The sequence below is a fragment of the Pristiophorus japonicus genome, chromosome 15 (genome assembly GCF_044704955.1).
Source record: "Pristiophorus japonicus isolate sPriJap1 chromosome 15, sPriJap1.hap1, whole genome shotgun sequence".
Lineage (NCBI taxonomy): Eukaryota > Metazoa > Chordata > Chondrichthyes > Pristiophoridae > Pristiophorus > Pristiophorus japonicus.
The window spans coordinates 157,212,777-157,233,413 of record NC_091991.1 but is presented as its reverse complement, the minus strand read 5'-3'; the positions used below and the strand labels follow the sequence as shown (position 1 = coordinate 157,233,413).

Sequence of the window (20,637 nt, the reverse complement as noted above, 5' to 3'; positions counted from 1 at the left end):
TCATTAACACCTGATGAAAATCACCATTGAAGCATACAAACCGACAATACCTAGTGTGGAGGAAAAGGAGAGGTGTTTGACTTTATTTCACTTTTTGCCCTATTGATCTGAAACTGATCCCTCAACATTTACTGGGTGAAACTTGATGCAGGCTGCAAAGCTTTTAACAATTGAAGTTGGGGGATTGTGTGTCAAATGGAATGGAGAAACATATTGGTGGTGAGAAGTTTGCTCATATTGTATTTTAGAGCCATAATTAGCTCTGCAGTACTTTCGGGGCTTGTCAACCACATCGCTCTGTTTCTTCCCATTGTAACCAGTTAAGACTCTAATTGGGTTTTATTTCCTTCCTCCCCCCCCATGCATTAAGAGAAACTTCAGGCTACATTAAGCAGACCAATTTAGCACAGAAAACAAGTTAAACCTGCAATGTGCACATTTATATATATATTAACGGTCACAAGTCAGGTTCCCCTAAAGATCAGTGGGCAAATATACCACCTGGTGTGGCACTGGGCCATATAGACAAGTAAGATCCCACGCTCAGTTGCTGTTCTGGGTTAGTGATCTCAGCCAGGGTAGCAATGTGGGTTCAGCATGTCTACTGACATTACTATGTCAGCCAAGGAGTTTAAGGCGGAGTGGGACTTGGACATGACTTACAGCAAACAGGTGTATTTTACAGCAAACAAAGTTTTATTTACTCAGTGATCAGTAAAGCAAGCAAAGTCCATTTAAAAAGAGTCTCTACGGGTGCAGCAAAACGCATTCATGCAATACCAAAACTGCAGCAATTTCTCCTGTTTAAAAACATGGTGGGGCCAAAATTCAGGGTCCCGATAAGGCCGGTTACCGCTGGATGCAGCAGCCAGGTGGCAGAATACAATGGCCGCCGATTTCTGATTGAATGGCTGTTGCCAGCCAAATTCAGCAGGGGTTATTTTCTGGCGGTCCCCACTTCTGCCCCACCGCTGCCGAGCGGCCGTAAATGCGTCATCAGTACGTGCACTGCCAGGACCCCACACTTCTGTCGATAGTCAGACCAAAAAATCTAATGCCGCCAAGCAGTGCCCCCCCGACGGCCTTTTTTGGCGGTGCGCCTTTCATTCCTTTCATGAAATGCATCCCAGGATATTAAAAGAGATGGCGGAAGTTATAGCAGATGCATTCGTTATAATCTACCAAAACTCTCTGGACTCTGGGGAGGTACCAGCGGATTGGAAAGCAGCTAATGTAATGCCTCTGTTTAAAAAAGGGGGCAGGCAAAAGGCAGGTAACTATAGGCCGGTTAGTTTCACATCTGTAGTGGGGAAAATGCTTGAAACTATCATTAAGGAAGAAATAGCGGGACATCTAGATAGGAATAGTGCAATCAAGCAGACGCAGCATGGATTCATGAAAGGGAAATCATGTTTAACTAACTTACTGGAATTCTTTGAGGATATAACGAGCATGGTGGATAGAGGTGTACCGATGGATGTGGTGTATTTAGATTTCCAAAAGGCATTCGATAAGGTGCCACACAAAAGGTTACTGCAGAAGATAAAGGTACGCGGAGTCAGAGGACATGTATTAGCATGGATAGAGAATTGGCTGGCGAACAGAAAGCAGAGAGTCGGGATAAATGGGTCCTTTTCTGGTTGGAAATAAGTGGTTAGTGGTGTGCCACAGGGATCAGTGCTGGGACCACAACTGTTTACAATATACATAGATGACCTAGAAGAGGGGACAGAGTGTAGTGCAACAAAATTTGCAGATGACACTAAGATTAGTGGGAAAGCGGGTTGTGTGGAGGACTCCGAGACTGCAAGGAGATTTGGATAGGTTAAGCGAATGGGCTAAGGTTTGGCAGATGGAATACAATGTCGGAAAGTGTGAGGTCATCCACCTTGGGGGGAAAAAAAACAGTAAAAGGGAATATTATTTGAATGGGGAGAAATTACAACATGCTGTGGTGCAGAGGGACCTGGGAGTCCTTGTGCATGAAACTCTTTTAGGTCCTTGTGATCCCAAAAGGTTAGTTTGCAGGTGCAGCAGGTAATCAGGAAGGCGAATGGAATGTTGGCCTTCATTGCGAGAGGAATGGAGTACAAAAGCAGGGAGGTCTTGCTGCAACTGTATAAGGTATTGGTAAGGCTGCACCTGGAGTACTGCGTGCAGTTTTGGTCACCTTACGTAAGGAAGGATATACTAGCTTTGGAAGGGGTACAGAGACGATTCACTAGGCTGATTCCAGAAATGAGGGGCTTACCTTATGATAGATTGAGTAGACTGGGTCTTTACTCGTTGGAGTTCAGAAGGATGAGGGGTGATCTTATAGAAACATTTAAAATAATGAAAGGGATAGACAAGATAGAGGCAGAGAGGTTGTTTCCACTGGTAAGGGAGACTAGAACTAGGGGGCACAGCCTCAAAATACGGAGGAGCCAATTTAAAACCGAGTTGAGAAAGAATTTCTTCTCCCAGAGGGTTGTGAATCTGTGGAATTCTCTGCCCAAGGAAGCAGTTGAGGCTAGCTCATCGAATGTATTCAAGTCAAAGATAGATAGATTTTTAACCAATAAGGGAATTAAGGGTTACGGAGAGAGGGCGGGTAAGTGGACCTGAGTCCACGACCAGATCAGCCATGATCTTATTGAATGGCGGAGCAGGCTCGAGGGGCTCGATGGCCTACTCCTGCTCCGAATTCTTATGTTCTTTTGTTCTTATTCCCTCTGTGAGCTCTGGCTGTGCGGCAGCCATTAAAGGTAAGGGTCCGATGCCGCCGCCGCCAATTAATTTTTTTTGCCGGCCAATTTCCATGTCAGCTGGACTATTATGCCCCTGGGTCAGCTGGGCCGCCAACAGGCAGCCTAGTAACCCCTCTGGTGGCCCAGTGGCCGATCCTAAAGATTAGCCAATTCTCTCCCCTTTAAAGAAGGGGAAAGACGTGGTGACGCAGACGCGCAATGATGTCACCACCGCCTCCAGTTCCGCCCCTCACCAGCACTTACCACCGCACTTCCGCCCCTATTATGGCTGACTTCTGGTGCGCTTGGAAAAAAAAAAGACGAAGACCTGAATATCGATCAAGAGTCGACCTCTTCTGAGACGGCGGTAAAAGCAATTTAAAAAAACGGTAAGTGCGCCAGCTTTCTGGCAGGCCTGAATTTCGGCCCCGGTGATTTCTCCAGCAAAATGCAGTGAGTGGAGGATTGTTGCATATAAATTATATGTGTGAAATCAATCCATCACTCTCAGCCAATCATCTGCACTCTGGCCTGGAATAGTGGTGTCACTAGATGCGGCCATGAGGATCAGGCCAGCGGAAAAATAAATGCAGCAAGGGCTTCCATCCCTGATTGCTGTTCAGTAACCGCTGCTGGAAACTGCACATCATGGACACTGAGGTTAGGAAGAAGCTGGGATGTGAATAACTTGGCAAAACTTCTTATCAATTAAGAATGAAATCTTAGGGTAGAACTGTTGGAGCCACACACCAGCACAAGCCAGTGCCTTCAGGAGGGGATACATTTGGAAAAGAAAGAAAACTCAATTGCAAGATAAAGTTGATAGTAGGAAAGAGAAGCGTGTTTTAAAAGTTTGTTGCCAGCATTGTTACTGAATGCAAAAACTGTTGATAAACTTGAGCTAATCCAAAACTCTGCTGCCAGCATCCTAACTCACATCAAGTCCCATTCATCCATCACCCCTGTGCTCGCTGACCTACAATGGCTCTGGTCTGGCCTTATTTTAAAATTCTCATCCTTGTTTTCAAATCCCTCCATGGCCTTGCCCCTCCCTATCTCTGAATCCTCTTCCAGCCCCACAGCTCTCCGAGATCTCTGACTCTTGCGGGTCCCTGATTTTAATCGTTCCACCATTGGCAGCTATGTCTTCAGCTGCCTAGAACCTAAGCTCTGGAATTCCCTCCCTAAACCTCTCCACCTCTCCTCCTTTTAAGATGCTCCTTAAAACCTACCATTTTGACCAAACTTTTGGTCACCTGCCCAATATCTCCTTATTGACTCCGTGTCAAATTTTGTTTACTAACTCTCTCCTGTGAAGCGTCTTGGGACATTTTACTACATTAAAAGTACTATATCAATGCAAGTTGTTGCTGTAAATGTAAGAAACCAGCTTCTATGGTCAAAATGGGATTGAGTGGAAGATCCATTGCAGTCTCTTCAATAATGTAAAATCTATATGGCAGAATATTTGGTGACTACAGTTTAAGTGTAAACAAGACACTGATCTGGCATGCACAAAATCAATTTGCACCATTCTACTTGTTACATTTGCTAGTCTTAAGCACGTCGCTATATAGCAACAGAAGTATTAGAGCATCTAGGGCCTTGTTTAATATAGTATTGTATTCCTCATAAAAATAACAATTTATTGTAAGAAAAATCTTAAGTGACTGAAGCAGAATGAAAATGCCTGCTTTCAATGATGGTATCTTTTCCCTTTTGGATACTATGTTGAGCTGATTGATGCAGCTTGGAACAGACCTTCGATTAAAGAACACATGGAAATAGTAAATTGAATTTGAAATACGAATGGCATTTACAAAAGAGATTATGATTGTTTGTTGGCAATTTTTCAAGTTCTCAACAGCTCGTTCATTGAATTGCAAATATAGAAAAGATCTCTTGGCAGAACATGTTGTATGCTGAATAAACGAAGCACCATACAAATCCATTTGTTTTAAGTGTGGTAAATTTGGAAATTGTGTCAAACTGGTGTGTTAACCATACAAGTACTGCAGATTCTAGGTTTCAGAATACTGCACATCAGATCAATGCTGCCTGTTATCAAGTAGATTTACGAAAATGTTTGTGAACAGACATTTGTAACTCCTATTTAGGGGCCCAATTTTGACCAATTTTTCTGGAGTAAGTTTTTTCTGGCGTAAGTTTAAAAATGCCATTTTCCCCCCCAAAATTTGCTCCAGAGTAAGTCAATTCGGTACGATTTTTTTTTAGTTTTTTTTTTCAAAAGGGGTCGTTCCCAGCCACTTACACCAGTTTTGGCCATTTATGCCACTTTGGCCAGCTAAAACTTACTCCAAATCGACTTAGGTCAGCGTATGTGGCCAGCTCTGAAAAACATTGCGGGCAGTTAAGAAATCGGCGCAGGTTAGTACATTTAAAGCACCAAGTCTTACAAAGCACAAAAATAAGCATTCAATAACAAATAAAAAATAGAAGGAAGCTGAGGACCTGCACCAAGACTTACAAAGCACTAAACAAACTACAAAAAGTAATAAGCAATCAATCAATAACAAATAAAAAAAATAGAAGTCCTACCTTTATGCCAGAATCAAGTTTTTTTTTGAAGCCCCCCCACCCCCCCCCAAACACTCTTTCTCGCTCTCCTCCTCCTCACCCCCCTCCCCCGAAAAAACTCTCCTCCTCCTCCCCCCCCCCCCCCCCCCCCCTCAGTCAAAACTCTCAAGCACAACCACCAATAAATAAAAAATAAAACTGAAGTTCTACCTCGGCCCGGGAAGTCAGTCGGTCGGGGCGGGAGACACTCGACCGGGGATAGGGTGCGGCGAAGATCAGGCGTCTCTTCGGCCGGGGATAGGGGCTGCGAGCATCGGGTCCTGTTCACAGCCCACAGGGCGTGCTGGGAAGGCAGGCGCATGCACGCAGACTTCACTGCGCATGTGCGCAGCTGCCGGCAGTGCTTTCTGCGCTGGCCTGTTGCTCTGCCCCCCACTTCACTAGCTACACCATGCTGGGATACCGGAGACTTGGCAGAGCGGGCAGGATTGGGCCCCTTTTTTTCGGCGCCGTTTCCAGCGCGCAAAGTGAGCGCATTTAAGGTAAGTGCGCAGTCCTCAGTCAGCAGCTTTGAAACTTTTGTGTGTGGATGATCCCTGCAAATATTGACGGTCCCAAACTTTTGAAAGATGGAGTTGGCCACCCAAAAGAAAACAGTACAGGTACCATCAATGCAGAAATGTTGTTTGTAAACTAGTATACAGCAAAAAAATAAGGTGCCGGTATGGGCAAAAATGCAGAAACATGATTTTGGGTTCCCTCTATGCTCCTTGGATGCTGTTTCTGTAGTCCTGACTTGCTGGATTTAGGAGTATAGTGATGTAGCAGCCGTTCTGCACGTGGCAAGATTCCACAAACAACAATAAGATGAAGAACCAGTAAATTTGTTTTTGATAGTCATTCAAGGAGAAATGTTGGCCAGGACACCCGAGAGAACTCCCTGCTCTTCTTTGCATAATATCATAAGATGTTTAACATTGGCCTGAAACAAGCACATGATACACACTTAATTTGATGGATGATATCTCCATCAATGCAATGCTAAGTCCTGGAGTTGGGTATGGACTCTCAAGTATGAAGGCTACCAACCAGTATTTCTATATGGCATATATCAAGAATACATTTTTTTAAATGCCTTGGATCATCCCTTATCTGGCATTGCACTCTTCATGCACCAATTTCACTGTCTCGTTTCTACTTTATTATTTGGTTGCAATATATATTCTAATTATTGTTGATTCCTGTAACTCCAACCTTTTCACACTTGAATAGTGTATTTTCTCAATGTTGAAGTAGTAACGGAAAGGTGACGTGTAAAATGTGACCGCTGGAGGCCTGCAAAATGATCAATTGCAGCAGCAGCAACCAATTATCATACAATATTTTATTCTGTCTGATTTCCAGCTTAGTAATGCCCATTTTGCATAACGCAGTTGGTTGAATCAAATGGATTTTTAAAATCTCATTGCTGCCAGGTTTAAATAAAATATGTCTATGCTGAATAAAACTGATTTGTGCAAGAACATTTTTGGAAATGTTCAATGCAGTCAGGGTGTACAGGATTTCCTGTAGTAGTGTCCACAGTGAGAATACTTTGAGGCCTGTATTCAACCTATGCCCGAAACAGGCACAAAGCTGGTAGAGTGGCCAAGCTCCCTGCCCAAAAGCATCGGGACCTCAAACCATTTTCAGTTCAGACCTCATTTGACGGCTACCAGTGAGCTTTGGGTATAAAAAAAGGTGCCCCCCCCCCCCCCCCAGTGCAGCTTGCTGGTTGTGGGAAGGTGAGAAATCCAGAACCCCTGCTTCTCCTGGCCCACAAAGATAAAAATTAAAAATGTCAATTCCCACAAATGGCGTAGGACCCCCAACTTGCATATTTAAGCAGCCTTCTGCCAGAAATGGGTGTGTGTGCTGATAGCCCATTTACTGGGCCACCTCATCAGGCTGGTGTTGAGTGTCAATGGGGCCAACCTGGCTGACCTGTTTTCCCCCAATTTTCGGCTGTCCGTTTTGCAGGTGAGAAATGGCAGCTGACAGTTGCGAATCGTGCTCTGCCCCTCTCCCTATTTCATAACCTGAGCTGACTCAGCTCAACAGCAGCTGTTCCTCCTGTGCTGAGCCGAACCAGGGATTCTCCTCCCATAATAGAATTTGTGTCTCTCTTTCCTTATAGGGTATTTATCATGTTCTCTTCCCACCCCCCACCACTGCTATCACTGTCTGTCTTTCCCACCCTTACCCCATCAGTTTCTGTCTGTCTAGCATCAAACCCTCCTTCCCCCAAACTATGTCCACAAGTGGGTCTCTGTCCCTCACCCTTACCCAGTGCTTAAAAGTTCTCTGTCCTTTTTTCTTCTTTGTTTGAGAGCTTCTTTGTGTCTCTCATTACCCCCCATTCTCGGGGTCTCTCTCCCTTTTCTCTCCCCCTCTCTTTCTCACCTCCCCCCCCCCCCCCCCCCCCACAACCATAGCTGAAGTGCCCGTATTGGAACTGTGGCTCAAAGGGGTGACTTGGGAATTATAGTTATTTACATTGGAGACTGACTGCTACACATGGGCATTTTGTTGGCTAACGTGAGGACACATTGAGCTTCCAAAGATGGGGAGATAGCTGGCTGGATATGGTTCTTGATATTGAGCAGAAGAGGTCCCTGGATGTTAATGTTTGTGGAAAGGCTGGTTGAAGGAGGCGAAAACCATATTTCTAGGTAATCTTGTGTTTTGAAAAAAAATGTGTTTCACATTTATAGGGAATGGAGTGGATTACTGAGGATCCATCATCATGCTGCATTTGAGAGTTTTTTTGCTGGAATATTTTTGGGTAGAACATTGTAACGGGGAGAAAGGTTTTGCACAATATATTTGGTAAACGAAAATCAAAAATAGCTAATTAGAAAGAAGAAAAACTGAAAGCACAAATGAGGAAGAGAGCAAGAGTACTTGACTGAATAAAGGGAAGATAAACAATGACAAACGGGCATGATGTAAACGATAGAAATTTTATTATAAAGATCAGCTGATATCTGTGGCATTGTGCATAGCGAGTTAGTTGAGTGTTTTACGACTAGCATTATACCATGTAATAGACTATGGGTCCGAACTTGGTGGAAGCTAAGTTCCGCCCAAAGGACCGCCGAGATACCTGACAGTACTTTGGGTGGGAGTTTCATGAAAAAGGCCTTGAAAGACCACCCGGTAGCAAAAAAGGGACTTGCGCCGTGAATCTGGAAGGTAGCGGGCGGGAGCTCCCAATCTCGGTGGCAAATGCAATCCTCGCCAAAGTGCCGCCGAGGATTGAGTCGGGTCCAGGGAGGGGAGGAGCACATAAAAATAAACATTTACACAAAAAAAAACACTGGAAGACCTTCAGGGGACCCAATCCACATAAATCGCTGAAAAAAATAAAATAAGTTCACTAACCTTTTCTTGCAGGTCTTTGTACCTGTTAGACCTGCCTCCACGCAGTGGTCCTTCCCCCTGCTGCCGCTGACTCCCGCCCAGAGGAATCTGCTAGCTCGACGGGCGGGAGGACATTTACATGCCTTGCACACTAGCAGCCGTCAGCGGGTGGCTCCCAGCGGTCCTACCCTCCCGCTGGTGGGCGGCCTAGTGGAAACTGGCACCGAGGGGAGACCGCCCAAAAAACTGGTTGGCAGCCAGCGGCAGTGGGTGGTAAGGCCACCAAGTTCGGGACCTATGTATTCTGCTGCTAAGGTGAAGCTTCATTTATGTTTCTCTGTACTTTTAAGACTGTAATGTCTAATTGCTGCAAATAAACAGACTGAGGTCAATCTGGTTTGTTTGCTATTTGTTGAGGGATTTTTGCACATCAGGGTACTTTTTGGCTTCGCCCCACATGAAAAAAATATGAAATTACTTTTTTCAAATACTTTTCATACTTCAAAATGTGTGATCTGAAATTACACTTGGAGTGTGATGGATGGTCTCAAAACATTTTATAGATTAATTTAATCTTTGTTTCCATAACAGCCAATCTTGTGAGTTTTGAGTGAGTCTGCCCATTTATTCCATAACTTTATTGTTTAAATACAATTATTTCTGTAGTGAAGAAACTGTGTTTAATAATATTAACAGTTGCATTCATTATATTAAATGCTTTCTATCTCCACTTTCATTTGATATTTTAAAAACTGTTTTTACTGTACTGTTTATAACTAGATTGTTATTTGATATTCCAGGGAATTACTTTGCAAGTCATTTCTTCATGGGTGGTGAGAAGTTTGATACACCACATCCGGAGGGATACCTGTTTGGTGAGAATATGGACTTGAATTTCTTGGGAAATCGCCCTGTACAGGTATTGTATATTCAATAACAACCATTAATCTGATGCAGCACAATAACAATGTTAAGCTTGTACTGTACTCATAAGGGAACATTGTTGTTTAAACCCTCTTCTCTTTTCCTCTTCTCCCACCCCACACAAATTAAATTCCTTCCTTCTGGTTTCATTCCAATTACAAGTAAATGCAGACTCATAGCCAACAACAAAAACTTGCCGTTGTATAGTGCCTTTACTATAATAAAACATCTCGTAGCGCTCAGAGGCAAATATTAACAAACACCGACCAAAGACATAATTGAAGAGGGAGGTTTTGAGAAGGCTTTTGAAGAAGGGAGAAAGGTAGCAAAGGTGAAGGGTTTTAAGGAGCGTACCTGAAAGCTGGGGCCAAGAAAACTGAAAGCTCTGCGACTGAAGGTGGAGCAGAGGTTGTTGAAAAAGAAGCTGGGGCCAAAAGAATAGTGGGAGCTACAGGAACTTGGAGCTGGAGGAGGTTACAAAGATATATGGAGGAGAGAGGCCATGCAAGGACTTGTGAATTACGAAGGATTTTGAGATTGAGGTATTGAACGATAGATAATGAAGATCAAACAGGAAAGGGTAATTTGGAGTTAGTGTCAACAAAGGATTGGATGAGTTCAATTTGTTAAAGATGGACTTTGGAAAGCCAAGACGAAGAGTCTGCAGGTGATAAAGACACGGATAAGTGTTTCAGTGGCATTATGAATGAGGTAGGGATGAAGATGGATATGTTGTGGAGGTGGTTTTAGTGTAGGCTATAATGTGGGATTGAAGTTCTGCTCGGGGTTGAATAGGATGTCGAGTTTTCGTATTGTGGGACTTCTCTTGAGCAGCTGGCAGGTCCGGGATGGAGTTGAGGTAAGGTATTGAGTTTTTGGTGGGAGTTGAATGTTGACTGAAGAAAATTCTTGCCGACCCAGTCGCTACATGTCATCAGCATGTTTGTGAAATCTAACCCCATGCCTGTGAATGATGTCACCAAAGGACAGCATCCAAACAGAGAAAAGGAAAGATCCAGGAATAGAGCTTTGGGCCACACCCATGCTGATGATCCGGAGTGGAATGAGACACTATTATGGAAGATGTGCTGACTTCATTCGAGCAGGCAGCAGTGGAATCAACTTAATAAGGTACCACAGGAGAGATGTGAGCCTTTATAATATAAAATAAAAACAGAACATGCTGGAATTACTCAGCAGGTCAGGCAGCATCTGGAGAGAGAAACAGAGTTAACATTTCAGGTCAATGACATTTTGTCAGAACTGGAATAAGTTAGAGATGTAACAGATTTTAAGCAAGTGCAGAGCCAGGGAAAGGGGGAGGGGAGAAAAGAACAAAAGGGAAGATCTGATATGGTGGAAGGCAGGAGAGATTAAATTGAAAAAGAAATACGATTGTGCAAAGCAAAAGGAGATGGTAATAGGACAAGTAAAGAAACAAAAGATTGGTCTAAAAGAGGTGTAAATGGGAATGGCAGAATCAACAGCTGCCATTTGAAAAAATAGGGACAGTGGTCTGAAATTGTTGAACTCAATGTTGAGTCCAGAAGACTGTAAATAAAGTGCCTAATGGAAAGTTATTCCACAGTTCCTAGTTTCTCGTCATTTATAAAATACCCTGATCTATCTTTCTTTGATCCAAAATGGCTGATCTCACACTTTTCTACATTGAACTCCATCTGCCACGTCATTTAGCCCAACCTGTCTATGCTGGCATTTATGCTCCAATCCAGCCTCCTCCTGTCTTTCCTCATCTAACTCTTATCCGTGTAACTCTCTATTCCGTTCATAGAGGGAAGTGACCGGGGCCCAGGAGTGGCGTGAATCTGGGGCCCAGAAGAGGGGAGGGCTCAGGGGCAGCACGGGCCAGCCCACACTACGATATGTGCGCGCTCGGTCTGTGCAGCAGAGCTGGTCTCCAGTTAGTCTTGGGTAATCCTTGCCACTGGACCAAGACCTAGCTCTGTCAAGCCCGTGTGGTGGCTGGTGTGCAACGGCCACCTCATGTTTTTAAAAAAAAAAAAAAAAATTAAAAAAAATCCACGCACAGGCATCTTCCACCCTTCACAATATAGTTCGGGATCTGGAATATTAGGTCCTTCATTGAAACTCCTGTGAAGTCATCCCTTTTTGGCATGGAAGCAAGTCACCCTTGCTTCGAGGGACTGCCTATGATGATGATGGAAAGTTGAGATGCTGTTCCTCGAGCTTATGTTGAACTTCGTTGGAACAGTGTAAGAGGCCGAGGATATAAAGGTCAGAGTGGGAGTGGAGCGGAGAATTAAAGTGACAGGCGACCGGAAGCTCGAGGTCACGCTTATAGTCTGAACGGAGATATTCCGCAAAGTGGTCACCTAATCTGGGTTTGGTCTCCCCATTGTAGAGGAGACCGCATCGTGAGCAGCGAATATAGTATGTTAAATTGCAAGAAGTACAAGTAAATCGCTGTTTTACCTGGAAGGAGTGTTTACCTGGATGGTGGGAAGGAAGGAGGTAAAAGGACAGATGTTGCATCTCCTGCACTTGCATGGGAAGGGGCCGTGGGAATGGAAGGGGGTGATTGAGGAATGGACCAGGGTGTTGCAGAGGGAGCGGTCCCTTTTGGAACGCTGAAAGGGGAGGGGGAGATGTGTTCAGTGGAGGAATGACGCTGGAGTTGGCGGAAGTGGTGCAGGATGATCCGTTGAATGTGGAGGCTGGTGGGCTGAAAGGCGAGGACAAGGGAATCCGTTCCGTGGTTCTGGGAGGGATGGAAAGGAGCGAGAGCACAAGTGCAGGAAATGGAATGAACGCTGTTGAGGGCCATGCCTATTATAGTAGAGGGGAATCCTCAGTTGAGGAAAAAAGAAGACCTATCGGAAGCACGAGTATGGAAGGTGGCACTGTCAGAACAGATGCGACGGAGAAACTGGGAGACTGGAATAAAGTCATTACAGGAAGCGAGGCGGGAGATAGTATAGTCCTGGTAGCTGTGAGAGTCAGGTTTTCGATAGCCTATCGCCAGAAATGAAGACCGAGAAGTTGAGGAAAGGAAGAGTCGGTGATGGACCATGTGGAGGTGAGGGAAAGGTGGAAATTGGAAGCAAAGTGAATGACATTTTCTGGTTCAGGGTGAGAGCAGGAAACTGCACCGACACAGTCATTGTACCAGAAAAGGAGGTGAGGGAGGGGACCTGAGTAGGACCGGAATAAAGACTGTTCCACATATCCTATGAAAAGGCAGTCATAGCTAGGACCCATATGGGTTCCCATAACAAATACCTTTAATTTGGAGGAAGTGAGGAGTCAAAGCCGAAGTTGCTCAATGTGAGAACAAGTTCAGCCAGACGGAGGAGGGTGGTGGTGGATGGGGACTGGTTGGGCCTCTATTTGAAGAAGAAGAAGCGGAGCGCCCTGAGGCCATCCAGGTGGGGGATGGAAGTGTAGAGGGATGGTGAAAAGGGGACAGTTTGAGCCAGTAAACTGGAAACCGTTAAAGTGGCAGAGGTTGTTGGAAGAGTCACGGTTGTAGGTGGGAAGAGACTGGGCAAGGGGAGAAAACATAGTCGAGATAGGAGGAAATTAGTTCCGTGGGGCAAGAAAAGGCTGAAACGATGGGTCCTGTTGTGGATCTTGGGAAGGAGGTAGAAGCGGGCAGGTTGGTGGCTGTGGAGGGAAGTTCTCCAGAGAAGATGAGAGTCAGTGACAGTCTTGGAAACGATTACTTGATGTTTGGTAGTGGGGTCATGGTCTAGGGGGAGGTAGAAGGAGGTATCGGAGAGTTGGTGTTCAGCCTCCACAAGGTAGAGGTTGGTTTGCCAAACAACAACAGTGCCGCCCTTGTCAGCACGTTTAATGACAATGTTAGGATTGGATCGGAGAGAACAGAGTGCTGCAAGTTCAGAGGGAGGTAAATTGGAGTGAGAGAAGCAGAGAAATTGAGACTACCAGTGTCACGCTGAAGATCTAGTGAAGGTTAGAGGCCAGAGGGAGGGGTCCAGGTATAACGAGAATTCTGAAAGTGGGAGAAAGGGTCTGCTGTGCGCCGGGAAGTCTCCTGGCCAAAGAAATGGGCACAGAGATGAAGGCGATGGAAAAAGAGCTCAGCACCGTGCCGAGCTCGAAAGGGGATAAAGCTCAGGCCTTTGCTGTGGACTGATCGTTCGGGGTCAGAGAGGGGAAATTCAAAGGTGAGCCTTTATGTTGTTGAAACAGGTGTGCAGCAGCAAATGAAAAGTGGCAGTACCTGACGATGAGCATGTAACTAGGTGAATAAGTACAATTAAAAGAATTGTTCCACTTTGAACCCTGTAACTTTTTCAATGATTGGGGAAGCTTAGTACAGATGTGTGGTAGCAAAACGTGACTCGCCTCCTGTATAGAGGGGAGCGGGGTACTGCAGCTGCTCGGTCTGACTGCAGTCATGTTTGTTTGGCTCCCCACTGTTGGTGCCATTTGCGTTTTATTGCAGGTACTTTCAGAAGCCTATTCATAACTTTAGTGCTCATTGCCTATGAGTTCAGTAATTTTGCATTTTTACTGCCAACTACAACAGGACAGTGTTGGCAAACTCGTAGTGTAAATGAGCCTTCCATGCATATTTCCAGAGAACAAAAGAATATCAGTAGTGTCTTGAAGGATGGTTTTTCATCTTTGCTCTGATTGGTTTTCAGGGCTTTACAGTCTGAGTTGATCATGGAAACACATTAGAAATTTCAAGTTTCTTTAAAAAGAGAGACAGTGCCACCAGTTACTGTGCGTTTGTTTTTATGGCAGCATTCCTTTTACAAAGGATATTTTCCTACCAGTTCATTCATTTTAATGTATTTAAACAGTTGAAGTCTATTGAAGATGATTTATATGTTTTTGTGCAGTAGGAAAAGGGAACATCTGAGGTAATTAATAAAATTCAGATGATTTGGTGCCTGTTTTTTTTTATTCCAAAGCCAGCATTTATTGCCCATCCCTAATGGTTCTTGAGAAGTTGGTGGTGAGCCGCCGCCTTGAACTGCTGCAGTCTGCCTGTTTGTCACCAATATTGAGAGTTTAGTAAAGTTGGAATAGACATGAATTTATGAAATACTGTGAGAGACTGTTACCAGCCACACTCGGTACTTCGTTCAAGTGGCTTTTCTTCAAATGTGAACCCAGATGGTGAGTGTTGACAGGCTGTAGGAGCCTTGTTGCAGACCTTCACCTGATATCCATACACCAGCATCTTTCCCCAGGAGTCATGGGATAGTAATCAGGACTGGAGTACCGGCTGATTTTCCTCCTTCTCTTAGTCCAAGCTGTTGAGGCCAATTGCAGTTGTTTTACTGCTAGTCCGGCTAACTCAACACAGACCAGGGGTTGTACATGGACCTTCCTAATTCGTTTTACCAACTGAGGCATTAGGGCATGTGCAGTCAACCCTCCCAAAGTATGAAGTGGACAGTTTTGTTAGACATGGGGAGAACATGAAGTTATAGTGTCAGCTGTGGCTCAGTTGTAGCACTCTTGCCTCTGAGTCAGATGGTTGTGGGTTCAAGTCCCATTCCAGAGACTTGAGTAGAAAAATCTAGGTTGAAACTCCATTGCAATACTGAGGGAGTGCTGCCCTGTCAGAGGTGCTATCCTTTGCATGGGACGTTAAACTGTGGACACGTCTGCCTTCTCGGGTGGACATAAAAGATCCCATGGCACTATTTTGAAGAAGAGCAAGGGAGTTCCATCTAGTGTCCTGGCCAATATTTATCCCATTGCTGTCTGTAGGGCATTTGGTGCTGCGTTTTTACATTATAATAGTGACTTCATTGGCTGTAAAGTGTTTTGGAATGTCCCGAGATCATGAAAAGGTGCTATATAAATGCAAGTCTTTCTTTAATATAGAATTTTGTAAAATCACCTTGCACAAATTTTGAAATTGTACAATGTGATTTTACAAATGATATATGTAACATTTATTCAAAATGGTGAAACATAGTAAAATGCTAAACATTTCCATTTGTATTTTGAACTAAAGGCATCATTGTCTACTTATTACACTGGGGACAGTTACAAGTGCTTTTCATGCCAAGACTCAAACTATGAGTTCTGTTCCATGGCCTAGCTACAATGGAAAGGCTGCTGAATGGTATTTAAACACTGAATATGAACAAGTCTACTGCACACTTTGGTATCATATGCACACACAGTTCCACCTTTCCCAGTAAGGCGTGAAAGTGAAATGGAATTGAACAATAATTCTATTATTTCCTTTGCTTAGAAAATTACAATGATATCTCTTGTCTGACTCCTATCATATATTTTATACATAATCTTGGACCAAATTACATTGATTAAATTGTGATATATTTGTACACATCTATAGGCTTTGAACTAATTTTTAGCTTTGAGTGTTTGAAGATTGATTTTTATTGGCTGCCCTCGTGTTTTTCAGTGCTTGCTTTTATACTGATCAACTTTATAGAATCATACAGCACAGAAGGAGGCTAGTCTGCCCATCATGCCTATGCTGGCTATCTGAAAGAGCTATCCAATTAGCCCCAGTCCCTTGCCCTTTCCTCATAGCAATTCACATTTTTCTGTTTCAAATATTTATCCAATTTCCTTTTGAAAGTTACTATTGAATTTGCTTTCACCATCCTTTCAGGCAGTGTATTTCAGATCATCATAACTTGCTGCGTAGAAAAAAAAATTCTCATCATCTCTCCTCTGGTTCTTTTGCCATCTCTGTGTCATCTGTAGACTTTGAAATTATGCTCTGTCTACCCAAGTCCAGGTCATTAGCAAAACAACCCCTGGGGGACACCAGTATGAAAAACAACCGTTCACCACTATCTGCTTTCTGACCCTTAACCAATTTTGTATCCATGCTGCCACTGCCCCTTTAATCCCATGGGATTCAATTCTGCTAGCAATTCTATTATGTGGTATTTTATCAAATGCCTTTTGGAAGTTCATATACACATCAACCGCACTACCCTCATCGACCCTCTCCGTTACTTTAGATGTAACATGCTAATTTTTATTTCAAATTCTGGAAAACGGATGCTTTTAGTTGCTTTTCAACATCAGTAAGCTAAAATTAAAAGCTTGTAGAAATTGTGTTTCGGGCATCTTTTAATACACGTGTATATATGGTAATTTTGGTGATGCGCTGAGATTCTTATTTTCTAGCACTGTTTCCCTCTGCCTCTGGTCCAAAATGTATCCTTGGTATACACAGAGCCTAACTTGATGTATGTTAATCTAATCTTGAATTTGTCAAATGAGATGATTTTGCCGTACTGTGCCTGCTGAATTTTCCTTCCTTCCCTGTAGACTGGAGCTAGTAAATGCATGCAACCTAATACTGACCAGATACTTCCAAAGTTTTCTTTATTGTCATAAATGTTATCTTTTTACTGTAGACTATTGTGCTTATACTTTGATATGACTTTTTAAAAATCTTAGTTTCCATACGTGACGCCAGCTGCTCACGAGCCTGTGAAGACTTTGCGCAGTTTGGTTAATATTCGAAAAGACTCTCTTCGCTTGGTCAGGTGAGTACCTGTACAAAATACTAGAAAATAAATTGTTGCTAAATTTTTGCAATGTCAGTTATAGTTTCATTTGTTCATGGTGCAGTTTGATCATACCTTTATTGATTATTTCAGATTAATAAGCAAACTGTCATAAAATTTTAATCTTTGAATTGTTTTTAAAATGATACATTCCCCTTTCCTCCTCCTCATCCATCCCCATCCCATCATGCACCATTCTCTTAACTGAAGCAGTCAGGCACTCGTCCTAGACTTAAGTCGACTTCTGCCAGTATATGAGGCAGTACAATTGACTTAATTGGTTGTTTTCCTCACTAAACTGATGCACTCCATCTCTATTTGATATTGCCTCCAGGGAGCCTGGCTGTATTGGGACCTGAAGAAGTGGAAAATTGCCCATGTGAGCTCATATTTATCACACATTACACTGGTGCTACAGCTTTTTACAAAAGCAGCCTGAATATATTTTGGCTCTTGTGGATGAATAACCATAAACAGAAAAACAAATAATGGAAGTGTAACTTTTATAAATAAAGTTTCACCCCTAAACAATCTGGAGTGGAGATTGCTAAGTTGGAAAACTCCATGCAGTTCAGGGACTTTCACGTATTTCATGGTTTCTGTTTTTTTTCTGTGACAACTTTAATTGAACCACACAAAGTTTGCATATGCATGTTGAAATGCATTGTATTATGGGCAGCCACCACTTGACAGAAATCAAGTTTATTTGAATTGTATTTGAAGTGACATTAATTTCCCTAACATATCCGCAACTTGCATTTATATAATACCTTTTAAAGGAACCAGATGTCTCAAGGCGATTCAAAGGACAAACGCATGGCGTGCATTAGAACATTGGAAGCAATAGTACAAGGATAGATATTGTAGTCAGATGGTTGTAGGAAGGAAGTTGGGAATATAGGAGAAGAGTAATTGTATGTGAAGTCTAAACCACAAGATAGGAAAATGGCTAGATCTCGAGAGATCCTTTCTGCCAAATAAATTGGTATCACAAGGGGTCCAGTGCCCTAAATCTTCCAGTCATCCTTTAAGTTCCATTGGCTCAGAAATCCCTGTTTCTTCTTCCCGCGAGCGTTCAACTAAAAATAAGAGAAAAGATACGCACCTACCTGAAGCTGCTGCGGCCACGGGCGATCCCAGTCCGGAGGCCTCTCCTGACCGCGTTGCAGTGCGTGCATGTTGGAACGTCTGCAGGCCTGGAGCTGGAGTCACATGGCTCTGGGCAGCCAATCAGGTGCAGTATATTCTCATTCATAGTAATAGGAGCTTCGTAAGTCTGGAACTCCTATTACTATGAATGAGAAACACCCTCAAAACACTAATAAAAGATAGAAAAAATGCACAACTTATTTTTAGTAATTTAAATTAGTTATTAATGTATTAAGAATATATATGTATTCCCGATTTTTAAAAAAATGTTTTTTAAATTATGCTTTAAAATAAGCTTACCATGGTGGGGAAGGTTTTTAACAAAATGTGTTTTTATAACTTTATTTTAAAATGTTTTTGTGTATTTTAAAACTCTTTCGCCTGTAAAAGTAGATTATGCGCCTTTTATCAGGCGCAAGAATTTTGAGGACATTTGCTGGGCAAGGTATGCGTAAATCCCGCAATCTTACCCTTGCAAATGTCCTCGCTCCTGAGATGCGGAGGATCTGTCAAGCCAGAAACTTGACAGATCAGAAAAGCCGTTTTTCATGCCTGCGCATTGCTTTTCTGATGCCTTCCTGGGTCCGTAGAAACTTCGTACGGACCCGGGGAGGCCGTGATTTCTGGGCCATTATATCAGTCACTAATTCACCAGCTTTCTCTAGATTTAAGTTATATATTGTCTCGATACCTTCCTATCGATTTACCATTACAGTATCTGGAGATATATTTTTCCACAAGCGACCAGCCCTAAGGGAAAAAAACTTGACTTTCTTTTAAGAATTGGTTTGCTTTCTTCCCCCTTTTTGACTTAATTCTGACTTTTTTCATTTCAAAATTGGCTGATAATTGAAGTCAAATCTTTGTTTTTGTTATTGTAATGGTTTCCTTAATATTGCAAGTTTTTTGTCTTGCAATACTCCTGTGAAGCGCCTTGGGACGTTAAAGGTGGTATATAAAATAAAAGTTGTTGTTGCAATTGAAGTTGTGTAAGTTCATTGAAATCAAGACCTAATAGTAAAGGTTGTAAGAATCATAATGTTAAGTTAAAAGGATTGAACAGAACGCTCGGCAATTGGTTACTGAATGCCACTTTCGATTCAGTGCGCAAAGGCTCAAAAATGGCAATAGTCAGTTTCGAACTGACATCCGAGAACACTGAATCGAATTGGTGGGAAATTCGGTTTAGAGTGAAGTTAGTTTGTAAAAAGTACTCGGGCAGTCCATTGGACTTTGTGGACTCTTGAGCATTTTCAATGTAATGAAAAAGCAAATGCTACTGATCACAGTCTTGTTAACATAAATGCATAGTCACTGGGAGAGCATGCACAGAGCTTTCTCTTGTTGGGTAATGGATAAGTCATAGCCCAGAGTATAACTCTGGTCGTGCTAATTTGTGCTTCTCACACCACATGTACCAGTAATGTAGTATAACTGCCTTAAACATTCTTGTTGGTTGTTTTCACCATTCCTCAATTGGTAACACTTGGGTGGTGGAACTATGATACTCTATTCTCCAATGGTACATGCACTATATTAACCTGTGGCCTGATGCACTGAACATAATGAAAACCAACATTCTTACAGAAGAAATGATATGAAATTGAAAGCTACGCACAACAACTGGTGTTGGTCTTTATCACTGTGAACAACGGTGTGCAAGTTCTTAAAAGGTATGAATTGAAGTGAACTAAAATTTGTAAAGTTATTCATACCCCTTGGGTAGAAAAACATTTAACAGTTTGCATTCTAATTGAGGTTCCCACTGGATTGTATACTTTGGACCAAAGTTCAATTCATGGCGATCCATTAAAATGTGACCTGTTTCAAGGCAATTAGCTTAATATTTTACTTTCTTTAATGAGTTTTTTTTCAAAGGCAAAGGAAAGTCTAGAGGGACTACTTTGAACTCTAGCATGTTGCCCTTGTTATGCCTATAAAATGCATTAGAATTTAAAATGCTCAACGGGATGTGTTTTAGCGATATATAGTGAAGTAGGAATGCTTTCTATATTTAAAAACTGCATTTGAGTTACTTCACATTGTTTCATGATTTCTTAATATTGCATTTTCAAAGATTATTCAAATTCATTTACTATAATTAACATTAGATGGCCATCTTGTAAACAGAATTGAACAATGTTAAATTTGTTTTAGAAAATTTTTAATGGATTATTCAAATGGTTTATTTGTGAATGAAATATTTAATTTACTTCATTGCAAACTTATTTATCATATAATTCAGTAGTTGCCTCGAGTAATATATTATAAATTCCTGTTGGATACTTTGTTAGATTAAAAATAACTACTTCCTGAATACATGGAAGTATATAAGATGAGCCCTTGTTAGTACAGGAATCATTTGGCTA

At 42.6% G+C, this 20,637-nt stretch overlaps 1 protein-coding gene across 3 annotated transcripts in view; it reads left to right on the top strand.

The window, feature by feature from the left end:
• The window catches only part of LOC139281161 (E3 ubiquitin-protein ligase MGRN1-like), a 164,233-nt gene that overhangs the window by 26,497 nt on the left and 117,099 nt on the right, over nucleotides 1–20,637 (top strand). For all 3 annotated transcript variants that reach the window (XM_070901173.1, XM_070901172.1, XM_070901174.1), the window contains exons 2-3: nucleotides 9,470–9,588; nucleotides 17,010–17,098. In XM_070901173.1, coding sequence (XP_070757274.1) covers nucleotides 9,470–9,588; nucleotides 17,010–17,098 — 208 coding nt within the window. The remainder of the gene's footprint in view (nucleotides 1–9,469; nucleotides 9,589–17,009; nucleotides 17,099–20,637) is intronic.